The 22688-nt window shown below is 40.8% G+C and overlaps 1 protein-coding gene across 2 annotated transcripts; it reads right to left on the reverse strand.

The window, feature by feature from the left end:
* Positions 1-10453: 10453 nt before the first annotated feature.
* LOC143165998 (interleukin-12 subunit beta-like) lies at positions 10454-22179 on the reverse strand. 2 transcript variants are annotated; one of them, XM_076349945.1, is made up of 8 exons: positions 22115-22179; positions 20147-20330; positions 17630-17711; positions 15380-15661; positions 14118-14235; positions 12891-13084; positions 11926-12071; positions 10454-10579 (listed from the first exon to the last, which is right to left on the reverse strand). In XM_076349945.1, the coding sequence occupies exons 3-8, from the start codon at positions 17709-17711 to the stop codon at positions 10454-10456; spliced, it is 948 nt and encodes a 315-aa protein (XP_076206060.1). In that variant the 5' UTR covers positions 20147-20330; positions 22115-22179. The 2 variants fall into 2 exon arrangements, with proteins under 2 accessions (XP_076206060.1, XP_076206061.1); XM_076349946.1 differs by having other exon boundaries at positions 22154-22176.
* Between the last annotated feature and the right edge of the window lie 509 nt (positions 22180-22688).

Below are 22688 nucleotides of genomic sequence, written 5' to 3' on the forward strand. Positions count from 1 at the left end.
ACAGCCATTGTGCATCCTGCTGAGTTACCGCCTAGTTTGCTGTCATGGAGATATGGAGAAGATCCCCCTGCTTGCCCATCTTCTCCTTTGTTGCTATTTCCAGCACAATAGGTATCATATCATGTGGGATTCTTTAAACAAATCCAACATACCAGTGTGTTAGTGACTTAATCAATAGGCATAATTTTCTGGCATTTATAGTACAGACCAGGGGTAGAGTCACAGTGGGAAACTCAGATCTGAGTCTTAATTTTCATAAAGTTCAAAGTAATGTGGAGTTTTGAGCCTGTAGTTTTGTTTGAACCCAGCCTTCCAGAAGTCCCTTCTCTTTAGTGATTTGCAATGCAGATGTGCAAATTGTCTCAATATGAAAGATCCCTGCACACCATTACAATTCACAGTATTCCAGTGATCACCTTCCCTACGTTGCAAGATAGCCTGGGGCTTTTTCCCCATGCAGGAGTTAGGGACATATATGCTAATTTCAGAGGGACTGAAAGTTTTACAGAAAAGGTTGTAATAGGTCAAGTAGACTTTGGGCCCCACTAACTCATCCCAAGAGGGATACAGATCATCTTGTCTTTAAAGAATGTAGGTAACGAATAAACGGTTAATTCCTCATCACTTAATGGGACAAAAAAATAGATGCCATCAAATTCCAATTCCAGGGTAGGTAAAGATCTGGTTTGAGGTGGAGGCCTGTAGATTTTTTTTTTTTTAAATGCCCTTACTTCGGTGATTTCATTTTAATTTTTTCTTTGTTCTTCACTTGGACATCTGCATATTCCTGTGAGGTAGAGATCACAAAAGACAGGCTGTGATTTAAATTTGGGTTGGTCTGGATTCTGCTGCTTTGGGATGTCAGTGAAACTTTTGTTCTGGAGAGCCCAAAACTTTTCTGAAAAGCCTGGCGTAGAGCGTGTATAAACTCACAGCAAATATTCAGGACATGTTCTTTGGTTGATGGACAATTACCAACATCAGGCAACAAGAGCAAAACCCAAAACAAGCCAGAAGGTACTCCTAGTCTGAATAGTTTTGAGCAAACAAGACTCCTGAGGATATCTTGAAACTATAAAACTGCAGCTTGACAGAACACGCAGGTTCCTTGACACTGGTATGAGGAAATCTGCCACTTTGGTTACACTGTCTTGCCTAATACGGTGCTACAGAGTGTACTGTCTGATGCAACCTCAGTATCCATCCCATCCCTCTAGCAGAAGAATATAAACATCTGTTTGTCATCTTCTGAGATGATGTAGGAAGATTTTCTGAGGACTAGTGTAGAAAGGGAGAGAGGACTTTTGGAGGTTGGAGGGGGCTAATGAGGGAGGCAGATTTTCGATTAGATTTTTCTTAGCATTTGAAAATTACTTTGCTATTGAAAGGATTCCTGATGCTTATTCTATGCCCCACAGCAGGATAGCCATGGTGTGAGTGTTTTCTTTCTGGTAATGTTTAGGTGTTTTGATTAGGGCTTTTGAATCAAATTAAGATTAATTTTCTGAGCAGTGGACCTTAAGCTTTGTAGAGCTTGCCCAGACCACTCAGATAGGAGGGATACAGTTCTGATGAGAAGCTGTGACATATTGTAGGGTGTGCAAATAGCAGCTCACGACAAGCAGGGCACAGCAGGGGGTCAGCCAAAGTTCTGGAGATTTTTGCATTTTGAAATATCAAAGCTGTCTTGAAGCTTTGAGAAGAAAAATGCCATACACAGAAAGCAATAGTCTGTTTCACTTTCTGCAGTGAGGTAATACTCATATGCAAAATCTCAAAATGAAATTCGGTAAAAAGTAATGCCACAAAGCATTTATTGCAACTCCAGTTTAAAAGGATACTGAAGTACCCCAGTATCTATATGCCTAGCTTTAAGAATGGGTGGAATTCACATTAGCCAGCTGGAGAAAATAGTCACTGGCTGAAAAAATGCTTCATCTGAGGTGTCTTTCTGTCCAAACTTGCAGAGGCTTGTTGTTTGCCCTGGTAGTCTTCATACGGAGCTGGTCTGACAGCCTGAGACCTGTCATCCTCAGATAGGTTCATCTAGGTCAGAGTGCTGTCTTTGAGAACATTCAGTGGCAGATTGAGAGGAGAACAGAGCGGTTCTTCTCTTGGTGGACAAGTTGAACATGAGTCAATGGTTTGGCCCTACAGTGAACAAGTCCAACTCTGCATACTGGGCTGTATTAGTAAGAATGTAATTATCAAGTCAAAAAAATAATTTCCCCCTGTTCAGCCCTTATGAGGCTGCATCTGGAGCTCTGTGTACAGTTCTGGGCTCCGCAGCACAAGAAAGACACTGAAATTCTGGAGCAAATCCAGTGAAGGACCACCAAGATGTTTAGAGGGATGAAGCACATGTCATACTAGGAAAGGTTGAGAGAAGTGATTTGTTCAGTTTAAGGAAAGAAGGCAAAGTCTCATTGTTGTCTTCAGCTACTTTACAGAGGTGTACAGAGAAGACAAGAGCCAGACTCTTCTTGGAGGTGCACAGTGAAAGGAAGAGAGAGAATAGTGCAAATTGCAGCAAGAGAAATTCCAATTAGATATGAGGAAAACAATTTTCACAATGAGAGTAGTCAAGCATTGGAACAGGTTGCCCAGAGAGATTATAGAAACTCCATCCTTGGAGATAATAAAAAATGAATGTGTTCTAAACTGGCCATGGTCTGGTGGTGGGTGGGGATGTGGGGAACCAGGCGACCCCCATGGTCCATTCCAACCTGAACTGATTCTGTGATTCTTATAGGTGAATGTTAAGTGTTGCTGACTGTCAGCTGCTTAGGGACTTTGTGGCATATTATATTTGTCCTTATGAGTTAACATTTCTAGATTTGACAAAGCAGACACGGACAAAAGAGTAGTTGGACTGATTTTAGCTACTTGAAAAAAAAATGTTGTTTGTTGGAAAACAAGTGTTCAGATCTGCTTAGTAATAGCTGCTTCCCAGAGTTGGATAAGTAGGCCTCTTTACCATACCTAAAACTAATTCTGAAATTCATGACTCTGTTTGGATTGAAAAATTGTGAGTGAAATTTTGGTCTCTTCAGCAAATTCGTACTGGTTTCCATTGAGCTGGGAGGTACTGTTTGAATACATGTATGTTAATTGTGGGCCTCTGATAGTTTTCAATTTTTGTCATTGTATCTTGTCTTTTCCCAACTTCTTACCTCTCCAAGTGGTTATTTTGAAGAAGAAAAAGTAATTACTTGGTGAACAAATGTTTATTCACTTCAATGGGTCTGCTATATCTGATAAAATATTAGTGCATTTTTTTTGGAGAGTGAGAACATTTGTCACAATTATTGATATATTGCTTTTATTTTTGGAGCCCTGAATGGAGCATAAATGTGATGCCAAATACGCTGCTGCAGCACGTCATTAGTTAAGTGCCTGCTTTATTCTGCATGGGAGGATGTTACCTGGCTGCATTCCAGAAAGCATTGATGCACAGTAGCTTGTTCCCGTTCATATGATGGAGTGCCTCACATTGAGGACATCAACAGTGCTGAAAAAAAGGCACATGGAATAGCTAAAAAACATGTTCTCACACACCAGGTATAACTGGAAAGAATGTACAAGCCAAGATAGATATTGATATGGTCACGAGGGGGAATTCAGATCTCTTAGTGATTCTGGTGCATGTTTATACTCAACCCAGTACACAGGCTCCTTCAATTTGATTGTGTGTGGGTGGTTAGGGCTGTCCACCCATGTGCAATTAACATATCAGACTTTAAAGTCTTGCTCAATGGAAGATTTGAGAACCAAGTGATGCATTTCTTAAGGCATCAAACTGTGCCAAAACATTTGGGTATTTGCCTGAAGGAAGGTGAGTTTCCCATTTTCCACACCTTAAGAAAGATCAAAGGAGCCTTTCTTTAAAATTGCAGGTATCAGGCTGGGACAGATCCCAGCTGAAGGTTTCATATGTTATTTTAGAAAGTAAAAAAACCAACAACCCAACATCATGACTCTCTGCAAAGGCTGGAGCTGATCTTTATTCTTTTTCTTTGTATCTTCTCATCTCTTTAAGATAAATTACAGGGCTGTGATACTTACTATTGTGCAACTAGCTTGTGAATACTTTGAGTTACTTCGTGTCATATCATTGATGTTTCTGAATGACTTGATTCTTCACAGATATATGCAAAACAGGCATTAACAGCTTAACACTTAGCACTGAATGAATTAGACAGTGAGCACTGAATAGGACTTATTTTAAATTGCCTTCTATTTTGTATTTTAAGAAGTTGCTAAGCCACTATCGATCGTATTTGAGAAGTTGTGGCAGCCCAGTGAAGTTCCCACTGACTGGAAAAGGGGAAACATTACCCCCATTTTTAAAAAGGGAAAAAAGGAAGACCCGGGGAACTACAGGCCAGTCAGTCTCACCTCTGTGCCTGGGAAGATCATGGAACAGATCCTCCTGGAAGCTATGCTAAGGCACATGGAGGACAGGGAGGTGATTCGAGACAGCCAACATGGCTTCACCAAGGGCAAGTCCTGCCTGACTAACCTAGTGGCCTTCTATGATGGAGTGACTACATCAGTGGACATGGGAAGGGCTACAGATGTCGTCTATCTGGACCTCTGTAAGGTCTTTGACACTGTCCCGCACAACATCCTTCTCTCTAAACTGGAGAGGTATGGATTTGATGGGTGAACTGTCCGGTGGGTGAGGAATTGGTTAGATGGTCGCATCCAGAGGGTAGTGGTCAACGGCTCAATGTCCAGATGGAGGTTGGTGACGAGTGGCGTCCCGCAGGGGTCTGTATTGGGACCGGTACTGTTTAATATCTTCATCAATACATGACATAGCCAGTGGGATCGAGTGCACCCTCAGCAAGTTTGCAGATGACATCAAGCTGAGTGGTACGGTCGACACGCCAGAGGGACGGGATGCCATCCAGAGGGACCTGGACAAGCTCGAGAAGTGGGCTTGTGTGAACCTCCTGAGGTTCAACAAGGCCAAGTTCAAGGTCCTGCACCTGGGTTGGGGCAAGCCCCGGTATCAATACAGGCTGGGGATGAAGGGATTGAGAGCAGCCCTGCTGAGAAGGACTTGGGGCTACTGGTGGATGAAAAGCTGGACATGAGCCAGCAAGGTGCGCTCACAGCCCAGAAGGCCAACCATATCCTGGGCTGCCTCAAAAGAAGCGTGGCCAGCAGGTCGAGGGAGGTGGTTCTCTCCCTCTACTCTGCTCTGGTGAGACCCCACCTGGAGTACTGCATCCAGCTCTGGAGCCCTCAGCATAAGAAAGACACGGACCTGTTGGAGTGGGTCCAGAAGAGGGCCACGACAATGATCAGGGGGGTGGAACACCTCTCCTATGAAGAAAGGCTGAGAGCATTGGGGTTGTTCAGCCTAGAGAAGAGAAGGCTTCGGGGAGACCTTATTGCAGCCTCTCAGTACTCAAAGGGGGCTTATAAAAAAGATGGCAGCAAACTTTTTAGCAGGGTCTGTTGCAACAGGACAGGGGGGAATGGCTTTAAACTAAAGGGGGGTAGATTTAGACTAGATCTAAGGAAGAAATTTTTTACGCTGAGGGTGGTGAAGCACTGGAACAGGTTGCCCAGAGAGGTGGTGGATGCCCCATTCCTGGCAACATTCAAGGTCAGGTTGGATGGGGCTTTGAGCAACCTGATCTAGTTGAAGATGTCCCTGCTTGTTGCAGGGGGGTTGGACTAGATGACCTTTAGAGGTCCCTTCCAACCCAAAGTAGTCTACGATTCTGTGTAATTTCCAGGCATTTAGCACTTTGAAGTTCTGTCACACTGAAGTCAGTGAAACTGAAGTATTTGAGGAAAGGTTTCTTTTAAGGTTTTTTCATGTCTCAGAACAAGGTTAGAGGACATACATTGGTTTTGCCCCTATTAAAAATATTATAACTTTTATAAAAGAGAAGCTACAACTTATGAAGAATTGGGAAAGGATGAAGGTCAACATGGAAGGAGGGGTGGATATGAAGCATTTGGACCTGAAATCTAATATGTGTTCTCTCACAGAATTCCTGATTAGATGTAAGCTTTTTTTTTTTTTTTTTCCTTTTTCTGTTAGCAAGTGCCTGCTTACCCAGCTGTAATGGCTGAAACACTTAGAGGATAGCAAGCTCCTACTGCAACCTATTAGTGCCTCATTAAGTACACCAACTATTTGTAAAGCATTCTTTAAAAGATGAGGAGCACCCACAAAAAGCCCTGGAGGGAATTAGTCAGTCTCTGTTCAGTGCACATTTAGGGAGGTGTGGTAGGCAAAACCTAAAGCCAGGTGTTGAATGATGAGTATGAATAGAAAGCTGGAGGAGCTGCCCCTTCCCAGAGAATGGTGGGTCACCGAGTAAGACAGAGGTCCAGTAGAAGACCTATTATGTGTCTATATGATTGACGACTTTCATACCATAAGGGCCTCAGGAATAAACTTAGTTCTATCATTATTTTATTTTAGAAGCTTTGATTTTGCAATCTAAAGGTTTTTTTGGGGGGCAGTTTTGTACATTGTGCAGCCTGATTGAGTCTATGCATTGTGACATTAATAAGAAGGTTTCCAGATTATTTGAGGCACAACAAGGAGAGGAATTAAGAAAGAGAAGTACAAGGATTAACTGACACATCAACTATTATTTTCTTGACTGGATGGAGTATGTTAGGAAATGATCTCCAGTGTATGGAGCCACCCCACTGAATATTTGTGCTGTGATATTAACACCTTTTTATACAATCTAGAGAGTTCCTCAGAAATGGGAGACTGTCTGACAATTTCTAGAGCAGATATTCAGAGGCACTTGGATCCATATAAGGCCCAGGAAATGGATAATCAAGGACTGAAGCCAACTTTATGTCTTATAGAGAACAGCCACCTTACAATTAACTTGATTTCTGCAGAAAAAGGGGTAGTTTCAAGCTGTGCTTTGTTATTTTCCTGAAGAATCTTAGACAACAAATTTCCTCACTACCGGCTCCTCATTACCTCATGATCTATGCCAGAAAAGCTTCCTGTAGGGAGGTTTAACTCACCTTATGGGATCATGGCACAGAAAGGCATGTTCCACTAAAGGTAATAGATCAATACAGTCTTTGCAGGATACTTGCAAATTTAGCCTGAGTATTTCTGAGAGTGAGAACTAGGCTGAATCAAAGTTAATGAGAGGTTTCAATTATTGGTTTCAATGGTGTCAGGGTTTCAACCCAGATATCTGAAGAACAGGAAGGTCCTACTGAACACTGTACCAACAGTATTAGAGAGAAACCTCAAAGACCTCAAGATATATGTCAGCCTGGTTTCAATTGCAAACCTCCTGACCACAAAGGCCAGTGAACTTGAATGTACTCTTAGACTGCAAAAGAAACAATCACTTCTTAGCCTGCAGAAGAGGGTTTAGAAGAGACTGCTGACTAACAGACGTCACTTTTCTGTGTTGTCCTGTACAGTTTTACAGGCCATGAATTTGGTAGCATTAATCAGTAATATTACTTCTCCTTACCAACACTGCCTCAGAAGTAGTGTATAATATTCTGGTAGGAAAGTGAAGATATTAACCATTCTTCTTAAAAGATCACAAGTAAACCAAGTTTTCTTGTTTTCAGATGTATTTATTATTAGCTCCTTTGTAAAACAAGCACAGTAAATTGCATTTATAGCAGAAATAAGATGTGTACACTTAATAAATACTAACAGCACTTGTAGCTAGATTATCAACAGTTCTCTGAAATATCAGATACTTCCCACATTTCAATGTTTAAATATCTTAAATTACCACCCATTTCTAAGACTGGAAAAAAAGGAAGCATGGTCACAATGGAAGTCTTTTTTTAATTTCAGTGATTCTGTACCAGGGATTAAGGCCTAACTCCTTAAAGATATTTTAATGCATTTTTCCCTCCTGAAAGTCAGGACTTACGTGGTTTGACAAAAATGTACAGACTTCAACACATGCTTCTGCTTCTTTCCAGACCTGGGGACTTACACTGTAAGCAGTTCAGAACTAGGACTTGAGGTTTTTTTCCTAAGGTTCTGTGAAAACACCTAGCACATGTTGCAGTACTAGGGAAATACTTTCAAAGTGAACTATAAAAAGCTGTATTCTAAAACTCTAACTTGAATTAGATGCTTAACATCCACATATAAAACCAGTTACCAATTGCTCTCTGAAATATCAGATACACTGCAGTTAAACTTCTAAACAATTTAAGCTGCCTTGGTTTCAGTTGCAGATTCCTGACTACTTGTGCCCTGTGGCATAGCAGCTCTGAATTAATTTTATTGTCAGAAAAGTCCACTGCAAGAGATGCACTGGGTACACGTGGGTCACTGAATAAAGGGCTTCTAATGATCACAAGCATGAAAGAAAAGGAGTTTTGTTTAGGAGGTGTTATATTCAGCTATTGGCTCCCATTTCCTTTCATGTTCATGAGAGGTGGCAACAGGACTCTTTCAACCACAGCACCTCAAAGCTGCCTCCATGCCAGCACTCCCATTGCTTCCACTGCAGCTTGGGTTCAGCTGCAAGTGTAGGGCTTTGAGAGTGGTTGATCTCTCATGCAACAACCGTTTGCAGTGTTCACCAGCTGGGCATCAACATGATGTAAGCACAGACAGCTGACAAAATGCAGCAGCTAATATTTCTAGGACTCTGAACTTGCAATTCCTTCTTTTACTAAAACATCTGCCATCAGATTGGAAGATGAGGATGGCCCTGATACATGATACATAGCTGCCTCATGCAGCCAAGGCTTTCTATGGTGATACACTTCAACAAAATAAATAAAAATAAATAATTAAATAATCAAATAGTTAATTAAATAATGGAATACTAAAACAGTTCTTTCAGTAAGTTACTTTCCAAATAAATAAACACATGAAACAGTTTGAATAGCAACTGCCATCATCTGGCATTGCAAGTCATGTCAAGTAAATAAATAAAAATAATAACAATAATAATAAAAATAAATAAATAAATGTGATACAATAATATGCAGAACCTACAATAATAGCTGACAGCAATGTATCAAAATACTACACATGTTAACATAACATGATGTATGCTAAAGGTGTTACTCAAATCTGGGGAATTTAAAAGAGCTGCCAAAATCAGGATCGTATTATCTATTACAAAAAAGATACGCTATGGCTTCTTAATAATCTCAAATGCAAATTTTTCTTCTAATTATGCTTATGTTCTTGTGCTAATTCATTCTTTGCTTTCTTTAGGAGCATTGTGCCATTCTCCTAGAATCTCTTACTGGTTATCTGTAAAATAAGAGAAAGGAAATTTACATGAGAATTATCTTTATTTTCCTCAGACCTAGATTTTTAGTCCATTTCTTAATTATCTTTATTTTCCTCAGACCTAGATTTTTAGTCCATTTCTTAATAGAGCTTCGCTGGTCTGAGCCATCTAGTGAAATGCCACCACTCAATTTCTCTAAAGGGCTCAGGACCACATAATGCAAGGCTCAGAAGTTCCTGTGTCTGATGGGGATTAGGGATTCAGCTTCAACTGATGGGAGTTAGGCACCTGTCCAGCTACGGCCCTTTTGAAAATTTCCTTCAGTTCCCAGGTATCTATAAATACCCCTGTACCAATGAAGACTGGATCCACAGAACAGTGTGATCTCATTTCAAGTGTTTCAATAGGGCTACAGGTTTACAACTTTTCAACTGTGTGAGTCAGGAAACTTGGAGGTCAGAGAGATTTGCATCTACATCTAATTGAAAAAAAACCACCCCAAAATTACAAAACAGAAGAGAGGAAGAAGATAAAAAAAATCTGCATAATTCTTTTTGGTGTTGATCTGAAGGAGGCTATTTCCATACTTAAAAATATGTTCTGACCTGGAAAGCTGGGCTGGGAGTAATTTAGAGCTGTCAGAGAACGCTAATCAATTCACAGAGTAAGAAAACAGCCATTCCTAGGACTAGCAGAAGCTGCTAATAGCTTTTCTTCCTAATAGCAAATATCTCATCTCTCCCTCTCTCACTCCCTTTCTCATTTTACTGGTAAAACTTGGCTGTATATGGATTGTCTGCTGTATTTGGATGCTCAACATTGATTCATAAGCTATCAATGAACACAAAGGATAAAAATCAGCATGGGTTACACTAGCAACGGCCAAATGCTCATATATTTCTTAAAGAATATTTTATAATTGCCTAGTTAGGTAGAACAGTACCCATGTCCATGAACCTACATCCATTGTTTCCTCTCTGATTTAAATGGATTCTAATTGTTTCCTCAATTATTTTTTTAAGAGAATCATCGTTTAGACAGCCCAATACATTTACATGTTTATTCTCTTACAGATAGTTCATGAAAAAATGTTCAGGAGACAAAAAGGGTTATGAGGAAATGTGGAATAAATGAATATTTAAGAAGCAGAAGTTCATAGACTCCTTACTCTCCTAGGTAAGGAATTATCCCTGCTCCTCCAGTAGAAGGTTCTTTAAGTCTTACCTGCAAAGTGAAGACCACTCACTCCAGGATGAGTTGTGATAGCGATCCCTGGCCTGCACAGAGATCTTGTCTTTCGGCCCAGTCATTGGAATCTGAATAGACTGCTCTTCAGCATCATAGACCTATGAACAGGGCACAGCTCCATCAGCGGATTGTAAAGGTCAAGCAGAACATACAATAAGTGCCAGACAGATTGCAACAAGCACATGTAACTCAAAAAACCCACTGGTAGTCTGGGTTCTTCAACCCAGATATCTTCACCCACAGATACCAAAGTCATGAGGACTTGTGAGAACTTGAGCCTCAGCAGAAACAAAGTAAAAAGCCCACTTTCCACTGAAGTTAGTGTTGTAAAGTGATCCAAACCCCAAACTGAAACAGTCATGAAAACAAAGGGTTTATTTGTTTATCTGGGTTTTTCTCTTTTTCCTTCTTCTCCCAGAGTGGGAACCCTAAAAGGCAGAAGTTGCTGGTGTTCAGTATCGTTGAAATTTCCACTGAGGACTCGTGGCTGATACAAGAAGCACTCCGTAGACTCGCCAGTTTCTCTACCTAAGGGTTTGTACAAGACAACCCTACTAAAATCAAGGAGTCAGCGCTGGGGGAATGGCCCCATCTGCTGGTACAGGCTTGCTTATTTTTTTCACATAGAAAAAGACGTCCTCTAGTGTCTTTGGTTTAATCAGTTGACAAACTGGAACGATCATTACATATGTTTACTTTTCTGATTGCTGGACCAAGGAAGAGCAGCACTGCAGTTAAGGACCTGCACTGTGGTCAACCGGTTTGTGTATTTCTTTCCAGTTTTGCTGTTGATTTCTTTGCCAACCTAGGCAAATTGCCATACTGCTGTTGTGTACCCTGTAGTGTATCCATGAGCATTAGCAAAGGAAGGAAAACCATTTTGTGATTTAAAGCTAATACAGAGTAGCAATGTTTAGTTAACAATTAACTAATAACTGGAAAGTGTGTGGCAAAGACTATAGTCTTCGCCAGTCTCCACAAAAATGCTACCAAATGATTGGTAGCATTGATTCCTTATTTGCCATTCACCTGTAAAGAAAGTCTGAGCTAGCTAGGTACAAACAACATACAAGGAAATCAGTGCAACAGATCCTAGACTTCTTGATTTGGAAATCGGGATTTTCCCACATTAGGACCCACACAGCCTACTAATGAATTAGTAAATGCTTTTCTCACGCTAGCACAGCTATGCAATGCTGGGCACGATTTTATCTCCCCAGTTACATCAGGGTTGCATCCACCCCAGAGTGTGTTGTTTGGATCTTACTGCTCATAGAACTGGGAAGGAGGTCTTTTTCTGCCAAGACAGAACCTTGCCACATTTGGGTCTCAGCACCCTTTTTTTTTTTTTTTATTCTAGTCCATGATTCTTGCATACTAAGCTTATATTATTTGTACTGTCTGTTCAAGCAAGAAAATAGTGTTTCAAATGTTGTATCTCTACCTGGTTTTTGCGTTTCTTTGTACTTTCAACTTTGACCCTGAAAGTCAAAGGGAAGTAGGACTTTGGTGTGCTCCATGTTCTGGGATATGTCCAGGTCACTGTTCCATTTGTGGCCACATACTGACATTGGGGTGGGTCAGGTTTTACTGCAAGAAAAAATATAGAAGGAATTAATTCACATTAGCAGCATAATGTCAGATGTTGGTGTACTACTATTGATAGTTTTATAGGAATCAGGTTTGGGAGCCTCCATGAGATTAAGAGAGGAGTAGGCATGATGTGTAAGAAATGCCTTGTACGCTTCTTACGGAAATTTAAGCACACTCCCAGAGTCTCTCTGGGTAAGATCCTTCTTTTTTTTGCCTGAAGGGTTGCAGAGGGTTCTGTTGGACACAGAGGAATATCTTCAACCCCTGCTGACCATTAGGGCATTTAGCAAAACATCTGTTTCTTTAGGATGCTGCTTCATTTCCCTGTGCCCTGTGGCATCACGGTCACAACTGGTCCTTTTATTTCCTGTCAGTTTCTATTAACCTGCCCTGGATGCCCATTCTGTAAGAATGGATCAGGAGGGAAGCGTACATAGCGTTAACCATTATCTGAGTAAATCTGCAGTTCTCAGGGAAGAGCTTGCTGGGTTATTGGTTATTTTCTGACTTCTCCCACATACCCCTTCCAAAACATGTCCATCTAATAGAGAAGACTACAGAAACTTCTGGGAGATGTGGGGGTGAGAGGGTTGGAGGTCACAAGCTAGGAAGATGTTGCTTCTTCACTTCCTCATCCTCTTCTGGACTGCTGCTAAGACTTGTTTTCCCCTGTTCCTGTAACTGGGAGCTTGATACAGATTTACAGTAGAATAGGGCAGGGATTCCCAAGCTTGGTTTGATCAGCTACTGTTGTTAGTTCCACTATCAGCAGCAAGAATAAAGCTAAGAATTAATCATGATTCCTGGTCTACTCACTGATATCTCTGATGAAGAAGCTGCTAGTGTAGTTCTCATATTCCACCTCGTCAATGACCTCCAGGAACATCTCAATTGGCTGGTGCTCTTCAGCAAATGGACAGTAGTTTTCTTTCTGGCACTGGGCTGTGTATTCAGTCACTGATTTATCAGTGTGAGCTACAGGGCTGCTGCAGGTTACGTCTGCTTGAGAGCTGAATACAGAACAGAGAAAAGTACTGAAGTGCTGGTTTGTTCTGAGAATTTGTTGCCACAATGATAACATGTAGCTGGTAAGGTAATGTTTTGCTGTTGCCTGTATCATTTTACGGCTGTGCTTCAACAGCTGCAGAGACAGTTCAGTGGGAGTTCTTACATTTTCAGTGCTGTATTACATATTAATGTAAAATCACAAAAGCCCCCCTACCTTAGCAGAAGGAATTAGTGTTTAAATCTAAAACAAGATATCGCATTTCTTATTACCACTGTCCCATGACAAGCTCTAGTATCTTACTTTGTTCCGTAGCCCTTTCCAAAACCTTGCTGGAAGAAATAAGGGAAGGTTAAAATGTATCCATTGGGAGATAAATAACAAAAGCCATCTATAAAGTACTACCTGAATCTGGTTCTATTTTTGCATTCAGCAAAATAAAACACTTTGCAGTTGTTTCTTCTTTAACAAACTGAAGTGACCTTTGCTCAAGCACTCCATGTTTTGGAGAAACCCCGAAGAGTAGAGGGAGGTAGGAAATCCCCACAAGGTTCCCCTCACATATTTCCCTTGCAGGTTTCTGCAGTGTTCCTCAACAGAGACTTGTCAGTGGACATGTGGCTTTTGCAGTGGGTGCAGCCTCCCACTCCCTTAATTCCACTGGATCTGCTGCAAAGGGACTCAGTGCTATGATTGTTTCTGCTTTTGGCTCAACTTCCTCTCTCTCCCCTGCATGAACTGTTTTTTGCTATTGCTTAAGTTATTCTGTGGTTGTACTGTAGCAGCTGTAACAGTCCAGTGGGGGTTGTTCCATTTTCAAGTCTTTATTAATTTCTGAGCAACTTCCATGCCCTTATTAGTCAAGTTAGCCCCAGTGATGGCTCAAAACATTTTGCAGATGTTCAGACTCTGGAAGTGGGATTCCTCGCCTTCTACATGTCCTCAATAGCCAAAAATGCAGGATCTCCTACACAGAGTAACACAAAGGGCTGTTCCGACCTTACTATGAGGTTGTTAAGGAAAGTACAAGCTTTTACCCTTTTAGACTTCTGATTGTGAACTTCACATTAGGACTCTCATTTTCTATCATCCATGAACATATGAAAATTCCAGAGTAGTTCTTTGCCTCACATTTTAAAAATGTCCTGTTTGGCTCTAGATGGAAAAAGAAAGAAAACATGATTTATTTACTCTTTTTGCCAAAATGGTCAAAGCAGAGAGAAAACAGTAATTCAGTAGACTCCCATCTACTTTGGCAGGTGGTGGGTACATAGGCAGACAGAGTCTCACCTGTAGTTAAAAAGCCATATAACCACAGTTAGTGGCTGAAGGCTGGTTTACATGGCACCACATTAACCACATCTGTGTGGCTATTGACAGGAGCTAGAGCATACCCAAGCTGTCGCAGATAGCTATCAGTAAGAGATTTATGTAGACAAATCCATTGTTCCTTTCACAAAGAAACATTGCAGCTATTCAGTTGGTAAACCTCTGTTATTTGTTACCCCGCGCATGAGAGTGCACGCAGTGGGTAATCTCACGTCTTCACACACCAGGGCACTTGATGGGGAATGTTTCCAGTGGGCGAAGTGAATGAGGCCTCTGTATAGGCGTGTTTCATTTCTGTTGCCCAGCACTGCAGACTCTCAACAACTCTCTATTGTACCCTGGATGTAGCTGACTGGCAGACCAGCCTACTGCATCTGATATGTGGGTCCAGGAGCCAGGGAAAAAGTCCTGGAAATTCCTAAGTTCCTGGCACTACAGTGAGGGACTGCAATATGAGACATAGATGACTGAGGTTCATGCAGAAAATGCAAAACAACACAGGCTTGTCCCAGTGGGTTAACTGTGAATGGAGAAGCCCAAATGACAGCACTTAAAATCTAGGTCAGTCCTGGTTCTGTCAAATCATGTAGCCCTGGTTTTGCAAACCATCTCCTGAGTGCTGGGTCTGTGAGGTGGAGGCAAAGCAAGTCAACTGCCCCCCACCAAAAAAGCAGTGGTATGGTATTGATGTTATCCTGTATTTAATCATTCCTACTATCACTCCATCCTATAGGTCTAGAGAGTCCTAAATTAATCCCATGGCAACCGACTCCTATGCTGCTCATCAGCTGCACCATATACAGACCCACAAAAGTAATCATTTGCCTTTCATTGTCAGTAAAGCATTTGAAGAGGACCCTTTTAAAAGTGGATATTTCTCATGCATTGCTCCAAAGAGGTCCCTCTGGTCCTCACAAAGCTCTAAGGCACAAAGCTGAGCAAGATACATCACATCATCTTATGACCGTACCTTTAAAGCTTTTCAGAATTGACCTTATCATTTGCCCATTGGAGTCTATTTTAGTTATGAGAAAGAAATCATAGCTGACGATTTCATGGGTATTAGCTGTCAGACAGGTGTAGTTGCCAGCATCTGGAAACTCTTTCACTTCGGCAATCAGAGTCTTTCCAGTTCCTTTCAGTTCGCTGCCCTTTTTCCAGTAAACTGGCAGTGCTTCATCAGATGTGTTACAGGTGAGCTCCACTCTTTTAGCTGGTGTCTCATCATTCCACTCTGATTCTATGACGTACACTGGACATTGCAGAGAAAGATATGTTAGCAGCTACTCATACTTAACAGTATGAAGATTGAACTGAGCCCTTTTTTTCAGCTCTACTCTCCAGGAAAACTGCTAACAAACCTCTGGCTTTCTTGCCTGAGGCCTCACCATAACCTGGAAATCTTTACTACAGGAAGAGGTTCAACTTAGAAATTTACAGTGTATCTAGAACATGCTGATCAATAGGGAAGACATTTTAATGGAAGAAGTGATTTTTTTTCTAAGTTCCCAGAGAATCTTACAGTGGTTTATAACAGTGGGAAGCAGGCATGTACCTTTGTTTTAAAGGTGAGGATGCCAGGACATACCGAGCCCACTTATTCCTCCTGCACGTGGCCTGTGGCCTTTGCTCACAGAATGGCATGTAAAACCACTCCATACTATGGTGCTTTGCTATGGTGCAAAGCTATGACGCTTTGCCCTCTTCAGCGTCAAAGGTCTGTGAGTGAGCAATGGGAAGGAGGGGAGCTCTGGGTAAATGGTTTGTATTTGCCTGTAGATGATGCTGTTTTCCATTTTCTGCAGGGAACAATCTGTACTGCTATCACCCTGGTCCCAATGGAGCAATTACTAAGAGACAGGGGATCACTGAGCTACAGCAGAGCTAAGTGGACTGCAACAGGGAGATGTGGTCTTCTAAATGCCATCTTGTAACTCTGAAGTGCCCTGCTGGTCTTTCCAAATTAGAAGACACACCACATAACAAAATAACTTTGAAAAATTCTGCTAAAGAAACATTATCTTATCTTGTCTCTCTGCTGTGGTTGGCTGAAGAACTTCACCTACACTTCTGTGTGGCAAGAGTTCTCAAATTTAACTGTCATTGCTCAGATATACTACTGCTGTCACAGGCTCCCCAACCACATTCAGTGTCCTCAGAGACTCTTCTACATGCAAGAAGTGGCAAAAATTTGTTTCTTAGTGTGTCAACCCCACAGCAAGCACTCAGCTCAGGAAATCAGAGTTCCAGTGAGCTCTAAGACCTTTTCACCAGAGCATTTCACTACCAGCATGAGAGCTTTAAGACTTTACCACAAAGAAGAAACACTAAGAAATACATGTCAAACACTGAATCTAAAATGGCAGAAAACATGCAACTCCAGGAAGCTTGGAAGCTTACCAAACTGCTTATGGATATTTGAAGCACAGGCAAGGTAAATCTTACAGACTTCAAACACAAAGATTATTCTCAATACTGACAAACATATTTGCAGTTTTCAGCACCGTGGTATTGTCCAGGGAACCCACAGGATAAATCATTTTTTAATGTCAAGATATGGGGAAAAGTAATTGAGTTACTTTTTACAAATAAAACACAATCAGATTGAGAATGCTTTTCTCATGTTGATTAGGGTCCTTCTTTTTGGATAATCACATTAAAGACAGCCTGGATTATGGAGCTACACTGGGTGAATAAGAACAGCAAGCCTGATTATCTGAATTTACCCCAATTTTCTGGTAAGTTATTCAAAAGATTTTTTTGTTTATTACTGACCCTCTATTTTTACAAATGTATTTACATTTAAGTTATTTACCAGAAAAGTTGGATAAACTATTTCTAGGTTTTAGGTTTTACTGTGAAGTATTCTTTTTGGTAATTCTTCACTTGTTTGTTTGTGGGTTATTACCTAAGTCACAAGATACTATTTCTGCTTCCAGACTGCATGACTGAAACTTTTGAAACAAGAGAACAGGGAATAGGAAATAAGACAGTTTCTAATGCAAATATTCAGAGTGGCTGTTGTACAACATTTTAGGACTTCTAAATATTTCTTCCATTAATACCAATTAGTTGACTAGTTATTCACAAACAAAGAGGAAGAACCTTGGCCTAAGATACTATAGTTAACAAATTCTGTGCTTGTGGACACAAGTATAATTCTGAAATACCCTTGTGTCCTACAGTCAGCTGTAGGTCTCAGTAAGTGAAGATTGCTTACCATTTTCCCTCAGTTTCCACTGTGCTTCCAGAAGGGCAGCAAAGGAAAATAATGAAAATAAGGCAAATAGTAGGCGACACATCTGTAGGGAAAAAATAAATTACTAGACTTCATTGGGGATTGTTAAGTGTGTACTGAAATCGAGCTCAATGCTGGACAGGATAATAAGAAGGCAGAGTCAGTTCCAGTGAAGAAACATTCTCACATTCTGAGAACTCTTAGACTACGGAAAAATTGAATCAGGTTTGTACTGGAGCTCAAGCCAAGATTATGATCCGCTTGTTATTCACACCGCAAACCAGTTTATAGAAGAAATCACAGAACTTAGAGGAAATTGTTGTGTGCATAGGTCTTATATGGTCAGGAGCTCAGAAGCATTCCCAGGTCCCTCAGTTAAATATTCCTCATGCAAGAAAAGTCCTGCTGATGCCAGTGAGGCTAGTTGCATGAACATTGGACTAAAGGATCAATGGACATTAAATTCCAGTCATACAAAGCATATAAGTATATTCCTTAGTTTAAGCATGTCAATAGTCCTATTAAAACAAAGGATTGCGACTAAAATGAAGGACCTGCTGAAGAGTTTTGCTGGACTGTAGTCTTCACCATCTTTGTGAGAACAAGTGTAACAGTGTCAATAATGCAGTGTAGAGCTGGCATCAATACTGACACTTGCCTAACTGGTACTAGTTCTAGTATCCACCTGAGGTTGCATAGTCTAATTAATTTTGCAAGTAATTTCAGGCAAAATTCCTACTGGATTCAGTGCCACAGCTGTATTTGCAGAAATGGCTGGATATGTATATCATTGTTGCTGTGTTCATTTGAGACATATACATGTATCTTACTTGAGAAGTATATAGCTGTATATACAAGATATAAATGTATATTTGTCCTGAATTCAAAATACAGCTAGAGCTCTTCATGAAACACAAAACATATTTGCCAAATATTGTAGTAACCACTAGGTGCATAAAAAACTTTAATGACAGTTTTTTAGATACACTTTCAGACCTTTTTCAAATGGAGATTAAGCCAAATGAATAGGAGTATGACTTAGAAAGAGATTGGTGAATATATCTTTCAAAGTCTGTTCTGACTACAGTGGGAGTCTGAATGCACATGAAAAACACAAAATTAAGTGGTTTGGGTTTTTTTCCTCCCAAACCAGTCTTTTTCAGTGAGAGGGGAGTAGTCCTCCTGATTTCTTCTCATGTGCTATGAAACATTTTCATTTGGGTTTATGGAGGAAGAGTATGTGTGTATTTCTGTGTGCACCAATTCTGTTACTCACTGGCAGCTCCTGCTATTATTAGCGGTCCTTAATCTTCATCAAGTCAGCTGTCTCTGGACCAATGCCAAGAAAGCGTGCCATCTGATTTTGTACACCACACAGCACAGCTATTAATGGGACCAGAAGCTACAAGTATACTTTCCGGAGAGAGTATCTAGGAGAGGAACCAGCTCACATTGCACCTGTACTCAGAAAGAGGCACGAGCCTCAGTGAAAAGCCAGACACTATCAGGCAGCCTATCAGCAGTATATTGCTTCATTAAAAGGCAAACATTCTTAGCTCCTGATGATTTTCTACTGCACGCAGGATTATCTGTAATTTGCAAAAGAAAAATACATTTTGCAACTTTCTGAAAGACGCTCAGTTCTTTCATCACAACATGGCATTCATCACTATGCTTCATAAAACCAGTATCTGAAGTATCAGCTAAAACTTGGAGGAGAAGGGTGTAAAACATGCCTTCTTTTCCGTATCAACCTTTCATCAAAATTGAAACCTTGAAAACAGAAAAGTTTCTCCTGGTTTTAGGGAGAAGCTTCACGATTCAGGTTTTTGATGAAAGAAGTTAACCATTTTCATGGAAAATTATTCAATTTTTGAGATGGGGGGGAGAACACCCTCTCCCCCCATCTCAAAATTTTATTGAAAAATTCATCACAAATAAACTCGGTTTCTGAGCATCATTAACCAGTGCAGTTGCCCGAGCACTTCATAGATGAGGAGAGTGTACCAACATCATAAGTTGCCTGCACTCTGGAGCATGAGCTGCTGTAAATCAGCACAGATTCCTTCACTGAGAATCACAGAATAATTTATGTCAGAAAGGACCTCTGGATGTCATCTGGACCAGTCCCAGCTCAAGGCAGGGCCAAGTCAATGGTGTTGCATGTTTTTTAAAACAGAGAACGGTCTGACCATAAATACGTATTTGTCGATGCACAAACCCCAGCAACATGAATATTGGTAAGATACAAAAGATTATTACCTTATAACATAAGCTGTTCTGTTGGTTAGATAACAATTCTATGAGCTATATATGTATATACATTATGTGCTTAACTTCAGGCACATAAGCATATAAATACTGTCCTGAGAAAAATGTCATGACAACTATTTAAATATACTTATAAATAAATAATTTTAAGTTTTCATTAGTTTCCCCTGAAGCAGCTGGTACCAGACTTTGTGTTGCCCCAGTGTTAGAGAAGAAAGGAATTCTCACCTTTTCCTGTGAGGCCTGTTAGCTGAAGTTGCCAGGCAGGTTGGTTTTGTGATCTGAAGGAAACAAAGTGCTGGCTCCCTTATAAATACTTCTAAACTCTGAAAGGAAAGGGATGCTCCATTTCACCGCAATACCACAGAATTGCAACACGTGGCTTGAGTTCCTTTTTTACATAGTGGCAGAGCTAAAGCAAAAAAAAAAAAAGTTTGGGACTCCCAGGTAAACTTTAAAGAGGAAATGAGATTATGAGATTGTTACAGTGACCTTTATGGTATGCCAGAGGCATTTCCTTTCCTGCCCGATTTTCTGTCTCTCTCATACTGCCTGTTCATCATCCGAGGAAGAATAAATACAGAATGAATAAACTTCCAAAACTGTCTGATGGGGAGTATATCATGAAGACAGAAAGAGAAAGTTAAATAAACTAAATCTATTTCTACCTGATAAGCACGACAGAGATAATTACATGAAATAAAATCCCAGCTACCACATCAATCAGAAGTAAAGCTAAGTGAAAATTAATTTTTAATTGCTGTTTTAGAATTGTGTTTATTCTAAAAATTGAGAATGAGGTCAACCAAAAAATAAACAATTAGTTCTGGCTCAGAGATAAAAACCTGAGATTGTCACATTATGTTGCAGTTTTTAAATATAACCTATTGTTTTTTCTTTATAAACTGATGTTCCTTTTAGACCTGTACTCAAGCATAAGAAAAGCCCATACATAACATATACTTTGAAAATGAGGAAGAAGTTTCTGTTGATTTTTTTATTATTTGTGAAATAATAGAAAACAATTCACTTTGTCAGGCAAAACAAAACTGAGTTGTTCTTCTAGCCCTGTTCCAAACCTGAATAAGATGACTGAAAAGTTACACACAAGAAGAAATACATTGCCTATAAAAGCAAAAAAAAAAGGTTTGAAATTCAACCTGACATGCTTTAGGAATTCATAAAGAGACACAACTATATCCTATGTGCTTTCTAGTGACGGGAGTATTCCCACAGCCCAGAGAGCAAAGCTATAATGTAGTAATCCAGCAATGAAAATACGGTGCCTGTCCCTTCTGCTATAGTCAATGGTCTTTCAGAAGTCCTTCACACAGATGAAACAACACAAGCATCTGCAATATGTTGCATATTTGGTGCCCCCAAATATGGCAAGAACATAAAACAAAAGGAGGAACAACCCAAATTAGCAGTGAGATAAACTTATGAACCCCAGCAGTTCCCAGTGCATGGGGTTCCTGTTTATTGTCACACATCTGGGAGGCAGACAGCAGAGAGGGTGGCATGCTCTAATTTGAAAGAGGGTAGTTTCAGGAGTCTGGATTAACCGTGCTGAAAGCCTTACACAAAGGTACAGTATTGCCAGTGGAATCCTTTTCTCTCCTTAGCCATCCTCTTCAAAGAAACACTGCTTGAGTAGGCTCACATGCACCTTTGGCAGCTGAGCTTTAACTCCCTCCCATCTGACAAAACACAAAACTAGAGCACTGCAATCTCAGATGGGCCTAACAACTTCCCTGCTGAGTCCAGTGTATCAACCTGTTACCCAAACGTCAGCCCCAGACCTCCCTTTGCTAGAGCTCACAGCCAGAGCTGGGCAAGAGCAGAGTGAGAGGGCTGCAGGCTGTGAGGGCAGCTTTCTGAAGCAGGTTTGAAATAGTGGCTCTGTCACAGAGAAGAACTGCTCCCTTCACATACTGTATACTGAATCTGGATCAAAGTGGTTTATTGATTTATTCATGACACAGAATTGACCAGCAACCAGTGAACTATTCATTTGAGATCCATATCAATAATATAACAGATAAGCCAGAGTACTAGACACTTCCAAAATGTTAATTATACCTATACATCTCCACCCTCCACTTATCCCCAAAAGCTCTAATCTCCCCCTCCCACACATACACACAGTCTTACACACACACATCGAGAGGACGTGTGGGTTACAAGCACATGTACCGTCTTTGCATCTGGCTGATGCTTGTCTTCCTCTCTTACATGATCATTTGGGACAGACGTCTTCTCAGGCAGTTTTGGGTCCTCCATTCACATACACTGTTTATATTCCCACTCCTATCTTAACAGCTGTTGTTATCCAGGCCATTTTGCCAAAGGTGGGCCATGCAGACGCTGACACTTCTTCTGCCATTGTTGTTTCACTCTTCAGAAAGAGAAAATGGCAGTCTCAGAAAGCATGTTGAGAAAGATGTGACAGAAGCAGCTGGGGCACAGGCAAGTGAAAGGTATTCAAACTGTTCCAGGTGACAAAATTGCCTCCTCCTGATCCTGGTCCCTGATTACCTTTAAAATGCATGTCAGAAGGAGGCTGGGCTGTGCACCATATTCCCATTCATCTGCTTCTCCTCCCAGAGGAGACCTTGTAACAAGGGCCGGGAGGAAGCCTCAGTGAACAGTGACACCCCTTTCCCCTTGTAGTCTCAGCCTGTTCTAATTGCAGCCTCCAGGAAGCACTTAGGGCAGCTCTCCTTTCACAAATGAGAAAGAGCCCAGGCTGAATCAAGGTTAGGCAACA

This window comes from Aptenodytes patagonicus, chromosome 12 (genome assembly GCF_965638725.1).
Source record: "Aptenodytes patagonicus chromosome 12, bAptPat1.pri.cur, whole genome shotgun sequence".
NCBI classification, from domain to species: domain Eukaryota; kingdom Metazoa; phylum Chordata; class Aves; order Sphenisciformes; family Spheniscidae; genus Aptenodytes; species Aptenodytes patagonicus.